Source organism: Hordeum vulgare, chromosome 4H (genome assembly GCF_904849725.1).
Source record: "Hordeum vulgare subsp. vulgare chromosome 4H, MorexV3_pseudomolecules_assembly, whole genome shotgun sequence".
Lineage (NCBI taxonomy): Eukaryota > Viridiplantae > Streptophyta > Magnoliopsida > Poales > Poaceae > Hordeum > Hordeum vulgare.
The window spans coordinates 150,932,222-150,954,256 of NC_058521.1; the positions used below are offsets into that span (position 1 = coordinate 150,932,222).

General features: G+C 46.0%; 1 protein-coding gene across 1 annotated transcript; it reads left to right on the forward strand.

Moving 5' to 3' along the window:
• Nucleotides 1–20,401: 20,401 nt before the first annotated feature.
• Nucleotides 20,402–21,573, forward strand: LOC123446266 (NDR1/HIN1-like protein 13). Its single transcript, XM_045122940.1, has one exon. The coding sequence runs from the start codon at nucleotides 20,524–20,526 to the stop codon at nucleotides 21,337–21,339; it is 816 nt and encodes a 271-aa protein (XP_044978875.1). The 5' UTR covers nucleotides 20,402–20,523; the 3' UTR covers nucleotides 21,340–21,573.
• Nucleotides 21,574–22,035: the final 462 nt, after the last annotated feature.

Consider the following 22,035-nt stretch of genomic DNA (forward strand, 5'->3'; position numbering starts at 1 on the left):
CACACCATATTTTCAGCCTTGCACTTTTTACTTCATTGCACTTTCCGCCTTCACATCTCACTTTGCAAACAATCTTGAAGGGATTGACAACCCCTTTGAAGCGTTGGGTGCAAGCTTGTTTGTGTTTGCACAGGTACTCTGGACTTGACGATACCCTTCTTCTGGATCGATACCTCGGTTCTCAAACTGAGGGAAATACTTACTGCTCCTGTGCTGCATCACTCTTTCCTCTTCAAGGGAAAAACCGACGCAAACAAGAGAAGTAGCAAGAATAATTCCTAGCGCCAAGGAAGGACTTTTGTTACCGTAGCAGAAGAATTTCTGGCGCCGTTGCCGGGGAGGAAGATCAAGTCAAGAACTCATTCAAGTAAGTGTCGCAAACTCAGCTCTTGCATTTACTTTGTTTGCCGGTTGCCTCTCGTTTCCCTCTCCCCCACTTCACCAATTTGCCTTTTTCGTTTGCCTTTTTCGTTCGCCCCTTTTCTCGCCTGCTCTTTGTTTGCTTGTGTGCTTGCTTGCTTGCTGAAGTCACCATGAATGAAAACACCAAACTTTGTGACTTCTCGAATACTAATAATAATGATTTTATCAGTACTCCGATTGCTCCCGCCACTAATGTGGAGTCATACGAAATCAATGCCGCTTTGTTGAATCTTGTTATGAAAGAGCAATTATCTGGCCTTCCTAGTGAAGATGATGCATCCCATCTCAATGCCTTCATTGAACTTTGCGACATGCAAAATAAGAGAGATGTGGATAATGACATGATTAAATTGAAGCTTTTTCCTTTCTCGTTGCGAGATCGCGCAAAAACTTGGGTTTCTTCTTTGCCCAAAAATAGTATCGAATCTTGGGATAAGTGCAAAGATGCTTATATATCCAAGTATTTTCTGTCGGCTAAGATTATCTCTCTCCGTAATGATATCATGAATTTCAAGCAACTTGATAATGAACATGTTGCACAATCTTGGTAGAGAATGAAATTAATGATTAGAAATTGTCCCGCTCAAGGCTTGAGTCTTTGGATGATTATTCAAATCTTTTACGCTGGCTTGAATTTTGCTTCTAGAAATATCTTCGACTCCGCCTCAGGTGGAACGTTCATGGAAATCACGTTAGGGGAAGCCACAAAGCTCCTAGACAACATCATGACAAACTACTCTCAGTGGCACACTGAAAGGTCACCTACTAGTAAGAAGGTACACGCTATAGAAGAAATTAACTCGTTGAGTGCTAGTATGGACGAGTTAATGAATTTGGTTGCTAGTAGAAGTGCTCCTTTGTATCCTAATGATATGCCCTTTTCCTCTTTGATTGAGAGTAGCAACACTAGCTTGGACGTTAATTTTGTTGGTAGGAATAACTTTGGCAACAACAATGCTTTTAGAGGAAACTATGTTCCTAGGCCTTTTCCTAGTAACTCCTCTAATAACTTTGGCAACTCCTACAACACTACTCATGGAAATTACAATATATTACCCTCTGATCTATAGAGTAATATCAAAGAGTTCATCAACTCTCAAAAGATTTTCAATGCGTCCATAGAGGAAAAACTACTCAAAATTGACGATTTGGCTAAGAGCGTTGATAGAATTTCTAGTGATGTTGATGCTTTGAAAGTTAGATGTGCTCCTGCCAAAATCAACATGGATGAACTTTGAAAGCTATGCGTGTTTCCATGATTGAGAGCCAAGAAAGAACCGCCCAAATTCGTGCTAGACATGAATGGCTTAAAAAGGCGTGTTCTCGTGATGAGAATCACGAAGATCTTAAAGTGCTTGGTGTGACTCCAATTGAATCTTTGTTTTCTTGTGTCAAACCTAATGATTATGGGGCTGGATATGAATCCACTTTGGTTGAAAAGTGCCCCAATGATTCGGAGTCCATCTATCTTGATGCTAAAAGCATTGAAAGTGGGGTAGAAGATGTTAAAACTTTGAGTAGTCATGAAATTACGACCATGGATTTCAAAGAATTTAATTATGATAGTTGCTCCTTGATTGAATACATTTCCTTCATGCAATCCATGTTAAACTCTCCACACGCTTATAACCAAAACAAGGCCTTTACCGATCATATCGTCGAAGCTATGATAAAATCTTTTGAAGAGAAACTTGAATTGGATGTCTCTATCGCTAGAAAGCTTCATGATGAGTGGGAACCTACCATCAAAATCAAAATAAAAAAACTATGATTGTAGTGCTTTGTGTGATTTGGGTGCTAGTGTTTCTGCGATTCCAAAGTCTTTATGTGATGTTCTGGGTTTTAATGAGATTGAAGAGTGTTTTCTTAATTTGCATCTTGCTGATTCTACTATCAAGAAACCCATGAGAAGGATCAATGATTTTCTTATTATTGCAAATAGGAACTATGTACCCGTGGATTTCATTGTGCTTGACAGTGATTGCAATCCTACATGCCCAATTATTCTTGGTAGACCTTTCCTAAGGACTATCGGTGCTATCATCAATATGATGGAAGGGAATATTAGATTTCAATTTCCTTTAAGGAAGGGCATGGAACACTTTCCTAGAAAGAAAATAAGATTGCCTTATGAATCCATGATGAGGGCCACTTATGTTTTGAGCACCAAAGATGACGATACGTGATTCTATCACTTTTGTGCCTAGCTAAGGGCGTTAGACAATAGCGCTTGTTGGGAGGCAACCCAATGAATTTATCTTTTTCTATCTGTTTTGTTGCGTCCAGACCATCACAATTCTGTTGTTATTGTGTTTTTTGTGTTTCTTTTTATTTTTGAGCCAAGCAAAACCTTTATGACTAGTCTTGGTAATGGTTGTTTGATCCTGCTGGAAAAAGACAGAAACTTTTCGCTCACGAGATGATTTTCCATTTTTATTCAGAAAGAGCTTTTGAGTTGATTATTTTTTTCTTCTGGTTGATATGCTTTTTTTCCCAGGCCTTCGTAAGTTTTCAGATTTTTTGAGGTACCAGAAGTATACGAAGTATACAGATTGCTATAGACTCGCCTGTTTTTGACAGATTCTGTTTTTGTTGAGTTGGCTGCTTGTTTTGATGAAACTATGGTTAGTATCAGGGGGTACTAGCCATGGAAAAGTGAGAATACAGTAGCCCAACACCAATATAGATGGAATTCAAGTTTACTACAATACCAAAAGAAGTGGTAGTTTGTTTTCTTGTGCTAATGTTATCACGAGTTTCTGTTTAAGTTTTGTCTTGTGAAGTTTTCAAGTTTTGGGTGATGTTCTCATGGACAGAGAGATAAGGAGTGGAAATAGCTCAAGCTGCCAAATTCAAGGACACCAGAAAGCCTAAGCTTGGGGATGCCCCGGGAAGGCATCCCATCTTTCGTCTTCATTCCATCGGTAACATTACTTGGAGCTATATTTTTATTCACCACATGATATGTGTTTTGCTTGGAGCGTCTTGTATCGTAGGAGTCTTTTCATTTTGTTGTGTCACAATCATCCTTGTTGCACACCTTTTTGAGAGAGAGAGAGAGAGAGATGCACTCATCGTGATTTTGCTAGAATGCTCATAGTGCTTCACTTATATCTTTTGAGCTAGATACTTTTGCTCTAGTGCTTCACTTATATCTTTTAGAGCACGACAGTGCATGATTTGGTAGTTGGCTTATGCTATGAAAGTAGTCCCAAATGTGATAGGTACCCAAAGAGGATGCAAAAATCTTTGATTCCTCTCAACTAGTTTTGAGACATGGATTTGGTAATATTAAGAGCTATGTTAGTAGGGTGTTGTGAATCTAGAAATACTTGTGTTGAAGTTAGTGATTCCCGTAGCATGCACGACCGGTGAACCGCTATGTTAGGAAGTCGGAGCATAATTGATCTATTAATTGTCATCCTTTGTGTTGAGGTCGGGATCGCGTGATGGTTAACACCTACCAACCCTTCCCCTAGGAGTATGCATTTAGCACTTTGTTTCGATTACTAATAAAAACTTTCGCAACAAGTATGTGAGTTCTTCATGACTAATGTGAGTCCATGGTATAGATGCACTTTCACCTTCCACCATTGCTAGCCTCTCTAGTGCCGCGCAATTCTCGCCGATGCACAAACCCACCATATTCCTTCCTCAAAACAGCCACCATACCTACCTACTATGGCATTTTCATAGTCATTCCGAGATATATCGCCATGCAACTCCCTCCGTTCCGTCTCATGACTTGTGCCGTCACTCTCATATTGCCTTTGCATGATCGTAAGATAGCTAGCGAGATGTTTCAACGTCATACGCCATGCTAGATCGTTGCACATCCGGGTACACTGCCGGAGGCATTTCCTATGGAGTCATCATTGTGAGTTTTGAGCTGTGAGTAAATAAAAGTGTGATGATCGTCATTATTAGAGCATTGTCCCATGTGAGGAAATAAAAAAAGAGGCAAAAGTGCCCAAAAAGAAAAAAAAGAAAAAAAAGAGGCCTAAGAGCCCAAATGATAAAAAAGAGAAAAGAGAGAAAAACAGAGAAGGGACAATGCTACTATCTTTTTCCACACTTGTGCTTCATAATAGCACCATGTTCTTCATGATTGAGAGCTTCTTGCTTTGTCACTGCCATATGCTAGTGGGAATCTTCATTATATAACTTGGCTTGTATATTCCAATGATGGGCTTCCTCAAAATTGCCCTAGGTCTTCATGAGCAAGCAAGTTGGATGCACACCCACTAGTTTTCCTTTTGAGCTTTCACATACTTATAGCTCTAGTGCATCTCTTGTATGGCAATCCCTACTCATTCACATTAATATCTATTAATGGGCATCTCCATAGCCATTTGATACGCCGAGTCAATGTGACCATCTCCTCCTTTTTTGTCTCACAACAACCACCACACTCTATTCCACCTATAGTGTTATGTCCATGGCTCACGCTCATGTATTGCGTGATAGTTATAAAAAGTTTGAGAAAGTAAGAGTGCGAAAACAATTACTTGGCCAATTCCGGGGTTGTGCATGATTTACATTAGTTGTGTGAGGATGATGGAGCATAGCTAGACTATATGATTTTGTAGGGATAACTTTCATTGGCCATGTTATTTTGAAAGTTCATGATTACCTTGCTAGTTTCCTTGAAGTATTATTGTTTTCATGTCAATAGAAAACTATTGTTTCGAATCTTACGGATCTGAACATTCATGTCACGTGAAAGAAGTTGCAAAGGACAACTATGCTAGGTAGCATTCCACATCAAAAATTCCTTGTTTATCACTTCCCTACTCGAGGACGAGCAGGAGTTAAGCTTGGGGATGCTTGATACATCTCCAACGTATCTATAATTTTTTATGGTTTCATGCTATTATCTTGTCAAACTTTGGATGTTTTGCATGCCATTTATATATTTTTTGGGACTAACTTATTAACTCAGTGCCAAGTGGCAGTTCCTGTTTTTTCCATGTTTTTGACCCCTTTCAGAGGAGATTTTGAAACAGGGTCCAAATGGAAGAAAATCCCCGAAAACATTTTTTCCGTAACGGAAGAAGATCGGGAAGCTTGAGAGCCAAGGCAGGGGGCCTCAGGGGCCCCACAAGCCCCCACCCCGCGGCCAGGGGGAGGCCGCGGCCCACGGGCTTGTGGGCCCCCTGGGCACCCTCTGCCCTAGGGGTTGCGCCTATATATTCCCTAAAAACCTAAAAAAATCAGGAGATCATCGAAAGTACTTTTCCGCTGCCGCAAGCTTCTATCTCCGCAAGATCCCATCTGGGGCATGTTTTGGTGCCCTGTCGGAGGGGGGATTCGGACACGGAGGGCTTCTTCATCAACACCATGACCTCTCCGATGATGCGTGAGTAGTTCACCATAGACCTGCGGGTCCATAGCTAGTAACTAGATGGCTTCTTCTCTCTCTTGGATCTTCAATACGAAGGTCTCCATGATCTCATGGAGATCTATCCGATGTAATCTTCTTTTGCGGTGTGTTTGTCGAGATCCGATGAATTGTGGATTTATGAGCAGATTATCTATGAATCTTATTTGAGTTTCTTCTGATCTCTCTTATGCATGATTTCATATCCTTGTAATTCTCTACGAGTTGTGGGTTTTGTTTGGCCAACTAGATATATGATTCTTGCAATGGGAGAAGTGCTTGGTTTTGGGTTCATACCGTGCGGTGACCTCACCCAGTGACAGAAGGGGTAGCGAGGAACGCATCGTGTTGTTGCAATCAAGGGTGAAAAGATGGGTTTTTCATCATTGGTCTGAGATTATCCCTCTACATCATGTCATCTTGCTTAAGGCGTTACTCTATTCGTCATGAACTCAATACACTAGATGCATGATGGATAGCGGTCGATGTGTGGAGTAATAGTAGTAGATGCAAAAAGTATCGATCTACTTGTCTCGGACGTGATGCCTATATGTATGATCATTGCCTTAGATAACTTCATGACTTTGCGCGGTTCTATCAATTGCCCGACGGTAATTTGTTCACCCACTGTGATATTTTCTATTTTGAGAGAAGCCTCTAGTGTGGGGACCCCGACTAGCAAGTCGAGTTCGCCGTGCCCAGTGACCCCAAGGATCAATGTTCACTGAACACAGATACTGAATAATAGAGTCTTACATCCAAGTACCGTAATTATTACATCAAACGACCAGAAGGTCGGGTTCAAGAGCGAGGCCTAAAGCCACATTAAACAGATACATCGAGTAGCGGAAACTCGTAAGGGCTAAGCGGTGCCCATGCCATCAAGCCTACACCGACAGGCATTCTGACTTGGAAGCGTCCTAGATCGCAGGTTCGTCTCCGATGGCGTACTCGTCGCCAAACTCCGGTCCTTCCATGTCTGGTCAATAAGATAACCAGTGGCAAGCCAAGCCAATGAGTACTTTGAATGTACTCGCAAACAGCCCATGATATGAACATTTATAGTGAAGAATAATAGTAACATGTATCTATGGTGGAATGATCAGGTATATGCAACAAGTTAAAGAACTACTCTTGAAGAACAGGTTACAGATATCAACATATCTGCTAAGGGTTGAACACACCGGGTTCACCCTATATGCCAAGTCATCGGACTTGTCATATTATTACTCTCATAACAACACCTTTTTAACACCACACACACACACTTGGTTTATGCGGAAACGCTGGACGTAGTTTAAGCAGCACCACTCAACTGTCCTTGACCGTGGACACGGCTATTCGAATAGTTTGACACTGTGCAGAGGTAGTACGCTGGACCCACGAGAAACGGGAAACTTCCGTGTCATCCACGACTCGCGGTATATCACATATACCCAAGGTAAGTACCCGGTCATCATCTTTCCCCTGACGATACTAGACAAAGAGGTCCACTCGATTGGTACCCAGCCCACATATTGTACGTCTTACGAGCACCGACTCTGGACAGTATCAACCATGCGGGGACCAACGGTGTGCCTGGAACTCATAATAATGGCATAGTCGTCCTACCTGGCACGACCCCATCACGAGAGTGACACCGATCACTCCCGCCACTAGTAATGTGGCTCTTTGCTAGTACCGACCAGAGTAATCAACAAAGCCCCGTCCCATAAAGGGGTATCGTGGTCGTACTGGTAAGGTTGGGACGGTCGACACATCAGAAATCTAATCCCATTTCCGAAACCATACTCACACAAAAACACCGGTGCATCACTTCACCAAAAGTGATCACCAACTCATCATCACCCTCGGGCATTAGTGGCACCCGACGGGGTTTTCATAAACTCTTTATTTAACTCATCATCATGCTTGTGATAATATGCTTTATCTTTACTTGTCAACATGGTAATAACATGACCCTCAAGGGGTAGGGTCAAGCTCAATGCAATGATCTTACTCTACTAGTCAACATGACAGTAGCATGATCCTCATAAGTGGTAGGGTCAAGCTCATCATGCTTGTGCTCCGAGGAGCCGTGTGAATAACATCATCAACATGCAAGGGCCTTGAAGAAGCCTCCGGTGCCATCACCACAATGATGAACCGGCATCGTGGTCACATGCAACGGGAAAATACCAACTATACTAGCATGCAACAATGTTTATGATCAAGTCATGGTCAAAGGGTTGCTTGCCTTGGTCAGCTAGGTATCCGGAGTCGTCAGGTCTTCCGCTCCGGATCCTCCGTCACTCGGTAACTCTACCGTCGAGAAAGGAAAAAAACAAATAATAGCTCACACCAAAACAGATCACAAGGTGCTTTTAAAAATGTTGCAAAGCTTGAATAAATTCAGTTTATTATTTTGGAAAATGTTTCCTATGGTTTTTATTAGCTAAGAATATTTATTTAAAAGCAAATAGGAGCAAACAAATGCTTTTAATATCATTTTATTATACCAAAACAGGTTCTGTTTTTGATAAATGTCAAACTCTACAGAATCAATAACTATACATTTTTAGAAAACTGTTGGTGGAAGAATCATATTTTTCTACTGGCTAAATATTTTTATAAAAATCATTTAAGTTGCAGATTAAAAAATAAAAGAAAAAGGCCAGGGGGGAGACCCAGTCGGCCCAGCCAGCAGACCGGCCACCAGGCACGCGCGGGCCAGGTTCAAACCTGACCTGCGGGCCCCTGGGGTCAGTGTCAGCGGCTGCGCGCGCTGGCTGCCCCAGGAAACCGACAGGTGGGCTCCACTTGTCGGGTCCTTCTCCTACCTCCAGCCAGAGAGGTGGAGACGGACGCCGGCGAGGCTACCGTTGCCCTCAGGCCAATCTAGGAGCGGGAATGGGTCCCTCGTTCCTCCGCCTACCTGCTCGTCACCGGGGTGGTCTGGGTCGCCGGCGACGAGGTGATCGTGGCGGAAAGGTTTCGGGTTGGCGTCGAGCTAGTGGCTAGGGGCACGGATTCGCTCGAGGAAGTTGCGGGAAATGATCCTGGCATCAAGGGGAGTGCAATGGGAGGTCGGGCGGCGCAGGAGGCGGTGTGTAGCCGGAGATCGACCGGAGCTCCGAGGCAGAGGGGCCTCGGTCGATCTCAAGCACCGGGGCTCTGCGAGCTCGATTGGGCGGCTAGGGGGAGTCTAGTGGTTGTGCTGAAGCTGCCTCGGCGGTGCTGGGGTGCCGGGGGGACCTATTTATAGACCAGCGGCGGTGAGCCGACTCGGGCGCGCTGGTGACTCAGCGTGGCGCGCGTGCGAGCACAGTGAGGTGCTGGCCACGAAACCACGGGTTCGGGACGTGGTTTAGGACCTTCTGGTGTATCGGCCGCAGAGGGAAAGCGAGTGGGGTCGAGCCGCAGCGACCGTGCATGCTCGGCCGCGTCGGGCGCGCGCGGGCACGCGTCGCCTGAGCTCTTGCGCGAGGAAAGGGGGCCCCTGATGGTAGCTTTGCACAGAGTGGGTGTCGGGGGAGCGTTTGGACATTACTGGGGGGTTGGAACTGGCCGGGGCGACGTCCCCTTGCTGGAGGTTCTCCGTAGCGCGTCGAGAGCGCGGTTTTGGCATGCCACGGCATGCTGGCGCGCTCTGGGGCCCTTTGGGACGTGTCCTCCATGTCCTGAGTGTTGCTGGGAGTGTGCCTAGCCGTTGTGTGTTAGTGGGAGCACGAGCTGGTCAAAGGAGGCAAGGAACACTAGTGTTGCCAGTACTGGCCTACGGCTCAAATTGAAGATCTTGTCACTAGTGCTTGGAGTTGGGAGGGGCTGGTTGACTGGGTGCTCAGGGTGTTCTGGGGCTCTACCTCACCAAGTTTGGGGCTTTGACATTGGGTAAAACAATGGCTAGGAGAGTTTTTACCTTCCTGTCAGAGGTGTTCGACAGTGATTTGGGGTGCTTCCACTCCACCACTAGAACTGAAACTTAACAGGTTTGGTCTTGGGGTAAAAACATGGGGTTTCACCAAATTTGAGCTCCATTGAACAAGTTTAGCTTTGTAAACTTTAAAATGCCTCAAAATGACCAGTACTGTCCTTTACAAAGGAAGTGTGGCCAAACAGAGTCTCACAAATCCCTTTTTTGGTGTGGAGTCCTCATTTGGGGTGTCAAACACCTCTGCAAAGTTTCAGCTCCATTGGAGAAACTTTGCAATGTAGAGTTGTTTCAACTCTTCTCTGGACAGATAGGGTTTTGGGCTCATTCGGTGCACTTCCCCACCTTGGATCAAGGTGAGATTTTATGTGAGCTCCTAATATGGCTTGGGAGGGCTCCTGTAATTTAATGGGAATTTATTGAGATCATTTCCTTTGGAAACATCTCAAAAAGCTAAAACAGACAGAAATGGTTTTCAAGGTTTTACTCAAATAATATTAATATAAAATAGGGTTTAAAATCTTACATATGGAAAATATATATCCTTCTGAGCTTCCATAAATTTACTCAGAATTTTCTAAGGCAGGAAAGCAATTTTCCTTGTGGGAATATCATTCCTGGCCTTAGAAACATACATAAATATAAAATAGGAAAATAATATTTTAAATCACTAATTAATGTTTTTAATGAATGAAAATAATATCTGGATCAGATCACCAACTTTGGTTGGAAGTGCCACTTGGCTTCATGAGCTAGTAGTGTATCCCAACATGATGAAGGTGATCTTGATATAAAGGAAAAAGGGGTTTTGAAGAGAGCAAAAATAATAAGTTTTTCATGGGTTTGAGTCATCAATCAAGCAAGCATTCACTCATACAAGGGCTGACATTGCACTCACAACATTATTTGAAAAAGTTTTAACAAGCTCTGATTTTTGCAACATAAAATACTTGTGATGAAAAACAGGGTGTGACATCTAGTGAACACTATGGCCCCCGGGTCTACTCCACACCATATTTTCAGCCTTACACTTTTTACTTCGTTGCACTTTCCGCCTTCAGATCTCACTTTGCAAACAATCTTGAAGGGATTGAAAACCCCTTTGAAGCGTTGGGTACAAGCTTGTTTGTATTTGTGCAGCTACTCTGGACTTGACGAGACCCTCCTTCTGGATCGATACCTTGGTTCTCAAACTGAGGGAAATACTTACTGCTCCTGTGCTGCATCACCCTTTCCTCTTCAAGGGAAAAACCGACGCAAACAAGAGAAGTAGCAAGAAGAATTCCTAGCGCCAAGGAAGGACTTTTGTTACCATAGCAGGCGCCATGTCTGCACGAGCTCGAGGATGGCTGGAGGCTGAGGCGTTCGATGGTGGCCAGATCGGGCGTTGGTTGACTCACTAAAGAAATCGAGGAGGGGCCATGGTTCGTCCGATGGGGAATTTGAGGTGGGTGGCGGCTGGATCGGGAGGAGATCGTGAGGGAGAGAAGATTGGTCAGGTGGCGGCTGCGATGGGAATGGGTGGATGGGACAGGCTAGGACTAGGGTTAGGTCGGTTAAATAGGTAGGTTTTTAAACATAGACGTTTAAGAGCCCTCCAATTTAGATCGAACGGTCAGGAAAATAGGTTAGGGAGTTCAAATGAAAAACCAATGATGGTTTGGTGTATTACGGGGTTGATCCGGACCCGACGGTCACGAACACTGGATTCGGGTCCGGAGGCTAGGTTACGAGCAGGTCGGCGCATTTTGCGGAGAGGTTAGGCAAAGATGAGAAGGGAAAAGGGCAGCCTGGCATGAGGATTTTAAATACCGAAAACATCTGACGTTTTAACCGACTATAGTGCCACCATAGTTTGAACGGTTGGGGTATCAAACGACCTCCGAATGTGATGAAATTTGACAGGCGGTCTACCTACACTATACGAAGACCACACGCCCACTTTCAACCCGCTCCGAGAATATTTTCTATGCACTTTAAAAACAATATTTTTAACAATGTCGTGGGCACGTGCCCGTGTGGTTAGTCCTGAGACAGTAAACGACAAAAACTGAGAGAACCAGCAACTAATAATGGATGCAAGTTTTAAAAAATGACAACACCGGAGTGTCGATGCAATGCGGATGATGCACATGATGCGATGATGAATGTGACAATGAAATAAATCACACGACGATAATGAAATAAAAAGGGAATCTTGTGGAGCGTCGGTTCCGGGCTGTTACACTTCAACCCACGAAGGGTAGCGGTCGCGTGAGTCCACATAGGGCTCAACCCATGAAGGGTCCATGGAGAAGCAACCTTGTCTATTCCATCATGGCTTACGTCCACAAAGGACTAGCCTCACTCGGGGTAGATCTTCACGGAGTAGGTGATCTCCTTGCCCTTACAAACTTATTGGTTCAACTCCACAACACGAAGTAGAAGGCTCCCAAGCGACATTGAACCAATCTAGGAGACACCACTCTCCAAAAGGTAATAGATGCGGTAGTATGATGTACTTCTTGCTCTTGAGGTTCAAAAGATAGTCTCTCCAACACTCAATCACTCTCTCACAGATTTGTCTTGGGTAGAAGAGATTTATTGGGTGGAAAGCAACGTGGGGAGGCTAGAAATCAAGATTCATATGGTAGGAATGTAATATCTTGATATCAACACATGAGTAGGTGTCTCTCTCTTAAAAATGGATATGACAAGTGTTGGGTCGTTCTGAGTGCTTCCTCTACGAATCAGAAGTGGTCGAGGGGTATATATAGGCATATCCAAAAATCCAACCATTACAACATTATTGCCAACTCGGTGAAACCGAAGTGAAACTCGGTGGCACCAACTAGTGCAAAATATGGTAACTTTTGTCTTTTCGGTGAGGCCGATATATGAATCTCGGCGGTACCGATTTTGGTTGTCCTAGTCAGTTTCCACAACTCGATGAGACAGATCCTCAAAACTTGGAAATTCCGATTTTGAGAAGTTGGTTAAGAGAGTTGCGGGCACTGATTTTGGTGGTACCAAAATGGAACTTGGTGGAACCAAGACTCTAGGGTTTAGCATGGGATCTATCTGATGCAAAACTCAGTTGGATCGAATGGAAAAACTTGATGGCACTGAATTTTGGACATTTAGGGTTTGGAGAGAATATTTGTGGGAGAACTCATGAGTATTTTTGGTGGCTAACTCTAAGCACTTGAGCAGACAGGTCATCGTAGTCACCTCACCCCCTTTTAATAGTATTGGCTTTCCTATGGACTCAAATGTGATTTCTCACAAAATATAAAATGTAGAGTCTTCAAGCTTGTTGCCAATAGATGTTCCTTGCATCTAGGGGTTCTCCTCACAATCCTTAGCCAATGCATAAGTGAACTTTTCGTGAAATATACTACATGAAATCATTAGATCAATGACACATATGTTGTTATTAATTACCAAAACCAACTTAGGGAGAAGTTGGCCTTTCAATCTTTGCCTTTTTGGTAATCGGTGACAACATATAGATCAAAGCTTCGACATAAGATATAACCAATGAATAGCATCTTCGCTTTGAGATGTATGTGATAAGAAAGAGCTCCCCCTAAATTTGTGCATTATTTTAATTTATGTTTGAATGCAAATGCACAATCGATTAGGATCATGGATCACTCTTCTATGTCACATACATCTTGATGGCGCGCATAATTGATATGAATGAATAGTAATGCACATAACACCAAGCAATAAGTGAATGATCATCATATAGATAACTCAATGATAGGAATGTTGGAAATATGCCCTAGAGGCAATAATAATTAGTTATTATTATATTTCTTTGTTCATGATAATCGTTTATTATCCATGCTATAATTGTATTGATTGGAAACACAATACTTGTGTGGATACATAGACAAAACACTGTCCCTAGTAAGCCTCTAGTTGACTAGCTCGTTGATCAAAGATGGTCAAGGTTTCCTGGCCATAGGCAAGTGTTGTTACTTGATAACGGGGTCACATCATTAGGAGAATCATGTGATGGACTAGACCCAAACTAATAGACGTAGCATGTTGATCGTGTCATTTTGTTGCTACTGTTTTCTGCGTGTCAAGTATTTGTTCCTATGACCATGAGATCATATAACTCACTGACACCGGAGGAATGCTTTGTGTGTATCAAACGTCGCAACGTAACTGGGTGACTATAAAGATGCTCTATAGGTATCTCCGAAGGTGTTCGTTGAGTTAGTATGGATCAAGACTAGGATTTGTCACTCCGTATGACGGAGAGGTATCTCGGGGCCCACTCGGTAATACAACATCACACACAAGCCTTGCAAGCAATGTGACTTAGTGTAAGTTGCGGGATCTTGTATTACGGAACGAGTAAAGAGACTTGCCGGTAAACGAGATTGAAATAGGTATGCGGATACTAACGATCGAATCTCAAGCAAGTAACATACCAAAGGACAAAGGGAATGACATACGGGATTATATGAATCCTTGGCACTGAGGTTCAAACGATAAGATCTTCGTAGAATATGTAGGATCCAATATGGGCATCCAGGTCCCGCTATTGGATATTGGCCGAGGAGTCTCTCGGGTCATGTCTACATAGTTCTCGAACCCGCAGGGTCTGCACACTTAAGGTTCGACGTTGTTTTATGCGTATTTGAGTTATATGGTTGGTTACCGAATGTTGTTCGGAGTCCCGGATGAGATCAAGGACGTCATGAGGCTTTCCGGAATGGTCCGGAAACGAAGATTGATATATAGGATGACCTCATTTGGTTACCGGAAGGTTTTCGTGCATTACCGGAAAAGTTTCGGGCTCATCGGTAGTGTACTGGGAGTGTCGGGAGGGGTGTCGGGGACCATCAGGAGGGGTATCACGCCCCAAGGGCTCTCATGGGCTATGAGAAGAGATAAACCAGCCCCTAGTGGGCTGGAATAAGTTCCCACTAAGGCCCATAAGGTTTGAGAAGGAAAAAACACAAGGTGGAAAGAGTTTCCAAGTGGGAAGGTGGAATCCTACTCCAAGTAGGATTGGAGTAGGACTCCACCTCCAATTTAGGCCAAACCTTTGGGTTTTGAGGCTGCCTCCTCCCCTCCCTCCCTCCTATATATAGTGGGGTTTTGGGGCTGATTTAAGACAACTTTTGCCACGGCAGCCCGACCACATACCTCCACGGTTTTACCTCTAGATCGCGTTTCTGCGGAGCTCGGGCGGAGCCCTGCTGAGATTAGATCACCACCAACCTCCGGAGCGCCGTCACGCTGCCGGAGAACTCATCTACCTCTCTGTCTCTCTTGCTGGATCAAGAAGGCCGAGATCATCGTCGAGCTGTACGTGTGCTGAACGCGGAGGTGCCGTCCGTTCGGCACTAGATCGGAGCGGATCGTGGGACGGATCGCGGGGCGGATCGAGGGACGTGAGGACGTTCCACTAAATCAACCGCGTTTCTTAACGCTTCTGCTGTGCGATCTACAAGGGTACGTAGATCGGAAATCCCCTCTCGTAGATTGACATCACCATGATAGGACTTCGTGCGCGTAGGAAATTTTTTGTTTCCCATGAAATGTTCCCCAACAAGGAAATAGTAGCATCAACAATCAAAGCATATGATCAAACACTCCACTTTTAAGACATCCAAAAGAACCAAAAGCTTTAGAAAACTAAAGAGAGCAACAAATACAACACACTCTCTCTTGAAGCCCTATTGTTCTATACACTTCTCCCCCTTTAGCAACAAGTTACCACGAAGTTCAAAGTTCTAGAACTATGCGTCACTCTCGGCTCGACCTCCTCTGGTAGAAGTTGATGGATTCGACAGGAAAGCGTTGGCAAAGGCTTCAGCAGATGTCATGTGTGGTAGTGGTGTAGACACTGGAGCTGCATGAGCTGGTGGAGCTGATGGAGCTGATGCTTGGGCCGATGAAGACGGTTTGGACTCCAATTACTATCACTGAAGACAAGAGTTACCAATATGGATGAGGTATAAATAAAGTGATATTAATAAACATGTAAAGGCAACGATCGCTCGCGCCATTCCATGATCAGATCATGCCCTGCACAAAAATTCCTCCAAATCCATAGAAACTTGGAGCTAAACTCTAACAAAAAACAAAACAAAAACAGAAAAAGAAATGTTGTCGTGACAGCCGAAATATACTACCATGGAGCAAAAAAGGGGGAATGTTTAATACGCTATCTAACTCGAGCTACGGCTAGATTATTTTAACAGTAGCACCACGATCATGTTCCTTAACTTGTGCACCGTAGCACATCCGATAAGTTTTTCTTTTGAAACGCGGTCCCTTAGATACCGATCTCATAAAAAAGTTCGAAGAGAGTTGTCCGGTTAATAATCGGAAAACCGGACTAAAACCGTCACAATGCGCCCACACACGGCGACCTGGCAACCTACACAAGAACGCACACACACCGCATAGGGAAAGAGCTCCGTCGAGGTTGTAATCCGGCGTTATCGTCATCACGCCTCCGCGAGGGCGACTCCGACTTCACCATCGACGACCACCGATGTAGCCTCCACCGCAGACAAGCGTAGAGGCCTGCGTCGGACAACGCCAAAGAGCCCACCACACGCGCCAGCGACCAGGCAGCTTCGACTCAGCTGACGAGCATTGAAGGAAGAAAAGCACAGGACCTGCCCCGAGCCAGTGCCAGAACCGACCACCGTCTTCACGTCATCGTCGCCGCAAGGATCCCCCTCAAACAGCTCCGACTTCAGAGGACAAGAGAGGCACGGCGACCCCTCGAACACGCCGGACGAGACCGACTACCAGAACCCGACAGCAAATCCTTCTCCGCTTGAAGGGGCCATCGTTGCCGCACAAGAAGCCGCGCAGATCATCCACATTGCCGGACGAGCCCCAGCCGACCGCAACGTCGCGAGCGTCTAGCCCCTGGAGAGTGCAATCGGAATCCAAAGCTCTCCAAGACGACGTCCCCAAGGAGGAAGCGACGATGCCGACGTCGTCGTCCGGCCCAACCGGGCCTAAGGTTTTCACCCGAAGAACTGGATCCGAGGGTGTCTAGGGAGATAACTCCTCAACGGTGCCTCCTAGAAGGTGAGACGACGTCCACAGACGCCGACACCGTCGGCCGGCAAGCTTGCCCGACAAACTTTCGCCCGGAGCACCTCCCAACACCACAACCCCACGCACAGCACCTCCGCTAGCCCACACGCCTCCCACGAAGCCACCGCGCCAACGGCACCGGAGAGCCACCAAGCACCTCCTCCCCGCAACACCGCAGCAGCCCCAGCGACACGACCCCTCCCGAAGCCACCATGACCTAGGCCCGAGCACCATCAGATCCAGATCGGGGTCAAGGTCAGGCCGCAGCCGCTGCGGAGGTAGCATCACTGGACGGCACCCTGCCCCCAGCCTACTAGAGGACCAATCCGCGCCGGAGCTCTACTGCTGAGCACATGTTACATAAATTACTGTGGATATTCTTTCACTACTTTTTGATTATATCTCCCTTGGTGTTTAAACGACGCTTTAAAGCTTACCCAAATAATCTGATGTCCTTTTGCGATGACAGGAGACAAAATCCATTCACAGGGCTGCCAAATTACGCTCCCTTTGTTCCATAATATAGTATGCATAATTTTTTTTTAAAACAAACTTTGCAAACTCTGAAGAAGTTAATAGAAAAAATTAGTCATATTTACTACCCAGATATATAAAATGGAACTGGTTCTTGCAATGAATCTAATGGTATATACTTGGCATTCTAAATGTAAAAGTTTTTTTTAAAAAATTGGTCAAAATTTGTGTGGTTTGATTTGAAAGAAATCAATATGCAATACATTATGAAACGGAAGGAATGCCATGAAAGACGAGTAACTTGTAAAACTGACTCGTGAAGGTCTGCTACCCGGAGAGAGCAACAGACCTGCAGTTATCTTGCTAGTAGAGGGAGCCGCGAAGTTGTCCACAACAGTGCATTGCTGTGCACAGAAACTGGAGTTCAACTGCTGCAGCCCTGAACAAATTAGAATGAATCTTTATGTCCTAGCCAAAATTGAATTATGATGCCACTGAGCAGAATCTATACCTAGCAAAAATGACCAGATTGGGGCAAATAAACCCCTGTATATTCAAACAGGTAATTTAGTTTCCATTTTATTTTATTTTTTTGCCTTGGAGAACTAGGGAGTAGCCTAGTGGCAAGGATCGCAGTGACGCACCTGCCTTCAGGGTTCGATTCTTGTCTAGAACGAATTTGTGACATCTCATTCTTATCCATTATGAGTTTCTTCTATAAAAATGTCCTGGATGCTAGTACCCACGGATCATTTTTATTTTGCCACGGCTCTATCAGTTAAGTAAATAATGACTATTGCCAACAGATGGTGCAGGTGCTTGCCAACTCTCGGCAGGTCGGTGTGAACGGCCCAAGATCCCCTCCCTCTCGAAGAACTCAAGTAAAGGAAGTTGTCATTATTATTTAAGTTGACTATGATATTCGTGTGTGCTAGTGTAGCTTGGCCATGATTTTTATCTGACTGTGTATATGCCTGCCCACAGCGTATCATCATCGTTGCACACATGTTTATGTTGTGGTGCATGTTCACTGGCCGATTGATCTGTTACATGTTTAGGTAGGTCTTTGAACAAGGTATAGATTAATGGCGAACCGGCGGCTTCGTGTCACGTCTCAAGGCAGGCTAAACGAGGACTTTCATCTTAATTACTACTCCCTCCGTTTTAAAAATAAGTGTCTTAATTTTATACTAGCTTTAGTATAAAATTATACTAAGCTTGAGACAGTTATTTTAAAACGGACGAAGTATTAATATATATATGCACCAAACACATGGTAGGACCTGTTGCTTGTTTGGTGCAATGCAATGCTAGATAGTCAAAACCGCAAGCTATATACCGATCATCATCCTACGAGCTGAAAACAATTGTAGCATGCGTGTGCACCCTCACACGGTTTTCCTACTTTCATAGACGCCCCTTTTGATTTGGAACGCCGAACGCGAAACTTGCACACTAAAAACCTATTTGTATTAAGAGCATCTCCAACATGCGTTCAACCCATAGTGTATTATAAAATTTAGCGCCTCGTCGAGCGCTGGCCTTAGCGGAAGCCTAAAAATTAAACGCACACGCGACACTCCGACAAATGCGTAAAATTTGTATATGCATCATGTATTTTTATCGCATCTCACATAAAAACGATACATAGCATAGTTACATAGATAGTCTAGATAGTTAAAAAAAATCACATAGCATATAGCATAGATAAAAAAAATACTCTTCATCGTCGTCGTCGGACCGCGGTTCCGACGACGGTCCTCGTAGTTGACTACCCGTGAACGAGGCGCGACGTTCTGCGCCCACTCCATCATCATCACCTCAGGAAAGTTCATCTCTCTTTGAGGCCTGTTCAGGCGCCACGCCGTCGCGTCGTATGCACGAGCGGCCTCCTCGGCGGTGTTGAACGTGCCGAGACCAAGGCGCATCTCGCCGAATCGGATCTCATCGTAGAACGTGTTGAAGGGGCGCGCGCGAACGCCTCAGTAGCCAGAAGTTCCCCGACAACACAGCGGCATGATGGCGCGGCGGCGACGAGGCGAGAAAGGAGGCAGAGGGGCGCGTGGCGAGGTGAGGGAGGACGCATGATGAGACGAGAGGGCGATGATTCGGTGAAAGGGCGCGTGACGGACGCTGCATTTTATAGACGTGTTGAACGCCGTGCGCTAAATCTAGCATGCGTCCGCTTTTTCGTGCGCCTAACTTTACTTCTTTCGCTAGAGCGCGCGAAACTATCCCACACGTGTTAAAATGACGTTTTAACGTGCGGTGCGTTTTTCAATATGGGTGTTTAGAGATGCTCTAACTATGTACATTGCTTGTGTACGCACGAAAATCCTCATCTGGTGTACACCCGCACATTCAGAAATCCCAAATTGAAAACCTGTTATTACAAGCATTACAAGACAAGATGGCACCCGGAGTAGAGTGGAGGCACCGTTGTTGTACATACACTAACTAAGAAATTCGTTCAATTATTCCTGACAAAATGGCTTTGCTTCTGGAACGGCGAGTAATAATCCCCTCCGAATATTCGTGTCCCTGTCAAGCTAACAAGTTAATTAACCCGTGACCTCTGACGCTTTCTTCCACGACGACTTGCTTTTGAGACAGACGACGGACGGGGTTGGAGTCGGTCGGGTTACGTTAGACCAAGTACAATAAAGCTGAGTCAGCTGGCTATAAGGAATAAATTAATATATTTTTGTTTAGTTAGAGGAAAGAGAAGAGGAGAGAAAAGGTAAGCGGGCTCTTAGCTAAGAGTCAGCTCTAGCACGTGTTCCTAGGCATTTTGTGAGTATGAAAGGTGGACCATATAATAAAGAAATAGTACACTTTTACAATGAACTATTGTACATGTTGGCTATAAGGTAAGCTATAAATGACATGGCAATGGATTATAGCCAGCAGCTGGCTATACTATTGTACTTGCTCTTAAAAAGGTGAAGTTGTTTTTTTGAAACACGAGAAAAAGAAAACGAGATCAAACGGCGGCAATTCCGACTCGCGCCCTCCTCCGAGCTCGTCTCAAAAGCAGCACGAAAAAGAAGTACTACTAGCAGTAGCCCAGGTTTGAATAGCGTGTGGCGACCGTTTCCCACGTGTCCCTTTCGTGCCCACGCGCTAGCCCCTCCACCTTCAAGTCTGGAGTATACATAAGACCCAGCACCAGCACGCGGAGGCAGCAGCTCGTGAGCTCACACTCATCTCCCGTCTCCCCGATCGAGCTTCAGTCACACAGGCAGCGCGAGGCGACCCAGCAACTCCACCCATGGCGGACCGCGTCCACCCCGCGCCGCTGCTGCCGCTCTCCACCCCACCTGCCCCGCCAACCGACAACAGCGACGCCGCCGCGGAGACCGCGCCGCTGCGCTCCACCTCCACGCCGGCGCCAGGCGCCTCGTACATCGTGCATGTGCCCAAGGACCAGGTGCTCCGGGTCCCGCCCCCGGACCGCGCGCGCAGGTACAGCAAGCTCGCCGCGCGGCCGGCCCGGCGCCGCATGCTCCGCCGCGCCTGCTGCGGCGCGTGCTGCGCGCTCCTCCTCCTGCTCGCCCTCGCCGCCGCGTTCGTCGGCGCCGTCTACCTCGTCTTCCGCCCCAGGGCGCCGTCCTTCTCCGTCACGTCCCTCTCCGTCGCCGGCCTCCTCGACCCCTCCCCCGCCAAGCTCCACGCCGCCGTGCGAGCGGACAACGGCGCCAACAAGAAGGTCGGCGTCGACTACCGCGGCGGCGGCGAGGTCAGCGTCTCCTACTCCGGCCTCCTCCTCGCCACGGGCCGCTGGCCGGCCTTCTACCAGGCGCCGAGGAACGTGACGCTGATCTCGATGCCGCTCACCGGGAAGGGCGGCGTGGCCCTCACGGAGGACCAGAGGGGGCGGCTGGCGGAGCAGGCGGCGGCGGGCGCCGTGCCGCTGACGGTGGAGGCGCGCGTGCCGGTGCGCGTGAGGCTTGGGAAGGTGCTGCGGACGTGGACCGTGGACGTGTGGGCGCGGTGCGAGGTCACAGTGGACAGGATCGACGGCGAGACGACGGCCGCCAACAGGGGGTGCACGGTCAAGGCCAAGCCGCTCTGGTGGTGGTGGTGATCGCCGGGGGCGGGGCGGCGTGAACCATGCACGGAGACGGAGGCTCTTTGATAAGATCACGGCACCCGATGAATTCGGTTATTACTACCGATGAAGTGGATTAATTCGTGTGATCTGCAGATTTTTTTGGGGGGATGCATGCAAATAGTACAATCAATCAGCAGAGCATTCTCATCAGTTGCAGATGCATGTATGCTTCTGCTTGCATAAAAAAAAAAAACTTGAGTCGATGAATCCCTTGTACAAAACCCAGTCATTTGTCATTTTACAATTACGGTTAGGGCTGTCACGTTCATGTACTAACTGCGGTAGCTGAAACTTCTAACACTGTTTTGTCAGGAGTGGATGACGAAGGCCTCCTTCGTACGACTTAATAAACCGACCTCACCAACAACGCGAAGATTGATTAATCTATCTTCCATTGTTTGGAAAGATAGTAGAGCCTGAGCTTGGTCGTACGCGAAAAAGAGCGTCGCACCTTAACCATTGCACATATATCTATCATCTGACTTCGCTGGCCAGTTTCTCGAAGTCTAAACCCAAACGCGCGTGCGGTGCAGCCGTATTTATAGGTCACAATAAGACCGTCGAATGGATTTTTTTTTTCTTCTTCTCCTTTTTACGGGAAAAAACTTGGATTACTTATTAAAAGTTGTTACAATCATTTTTCGCCAAACGTTTATAAACGACGCGCCG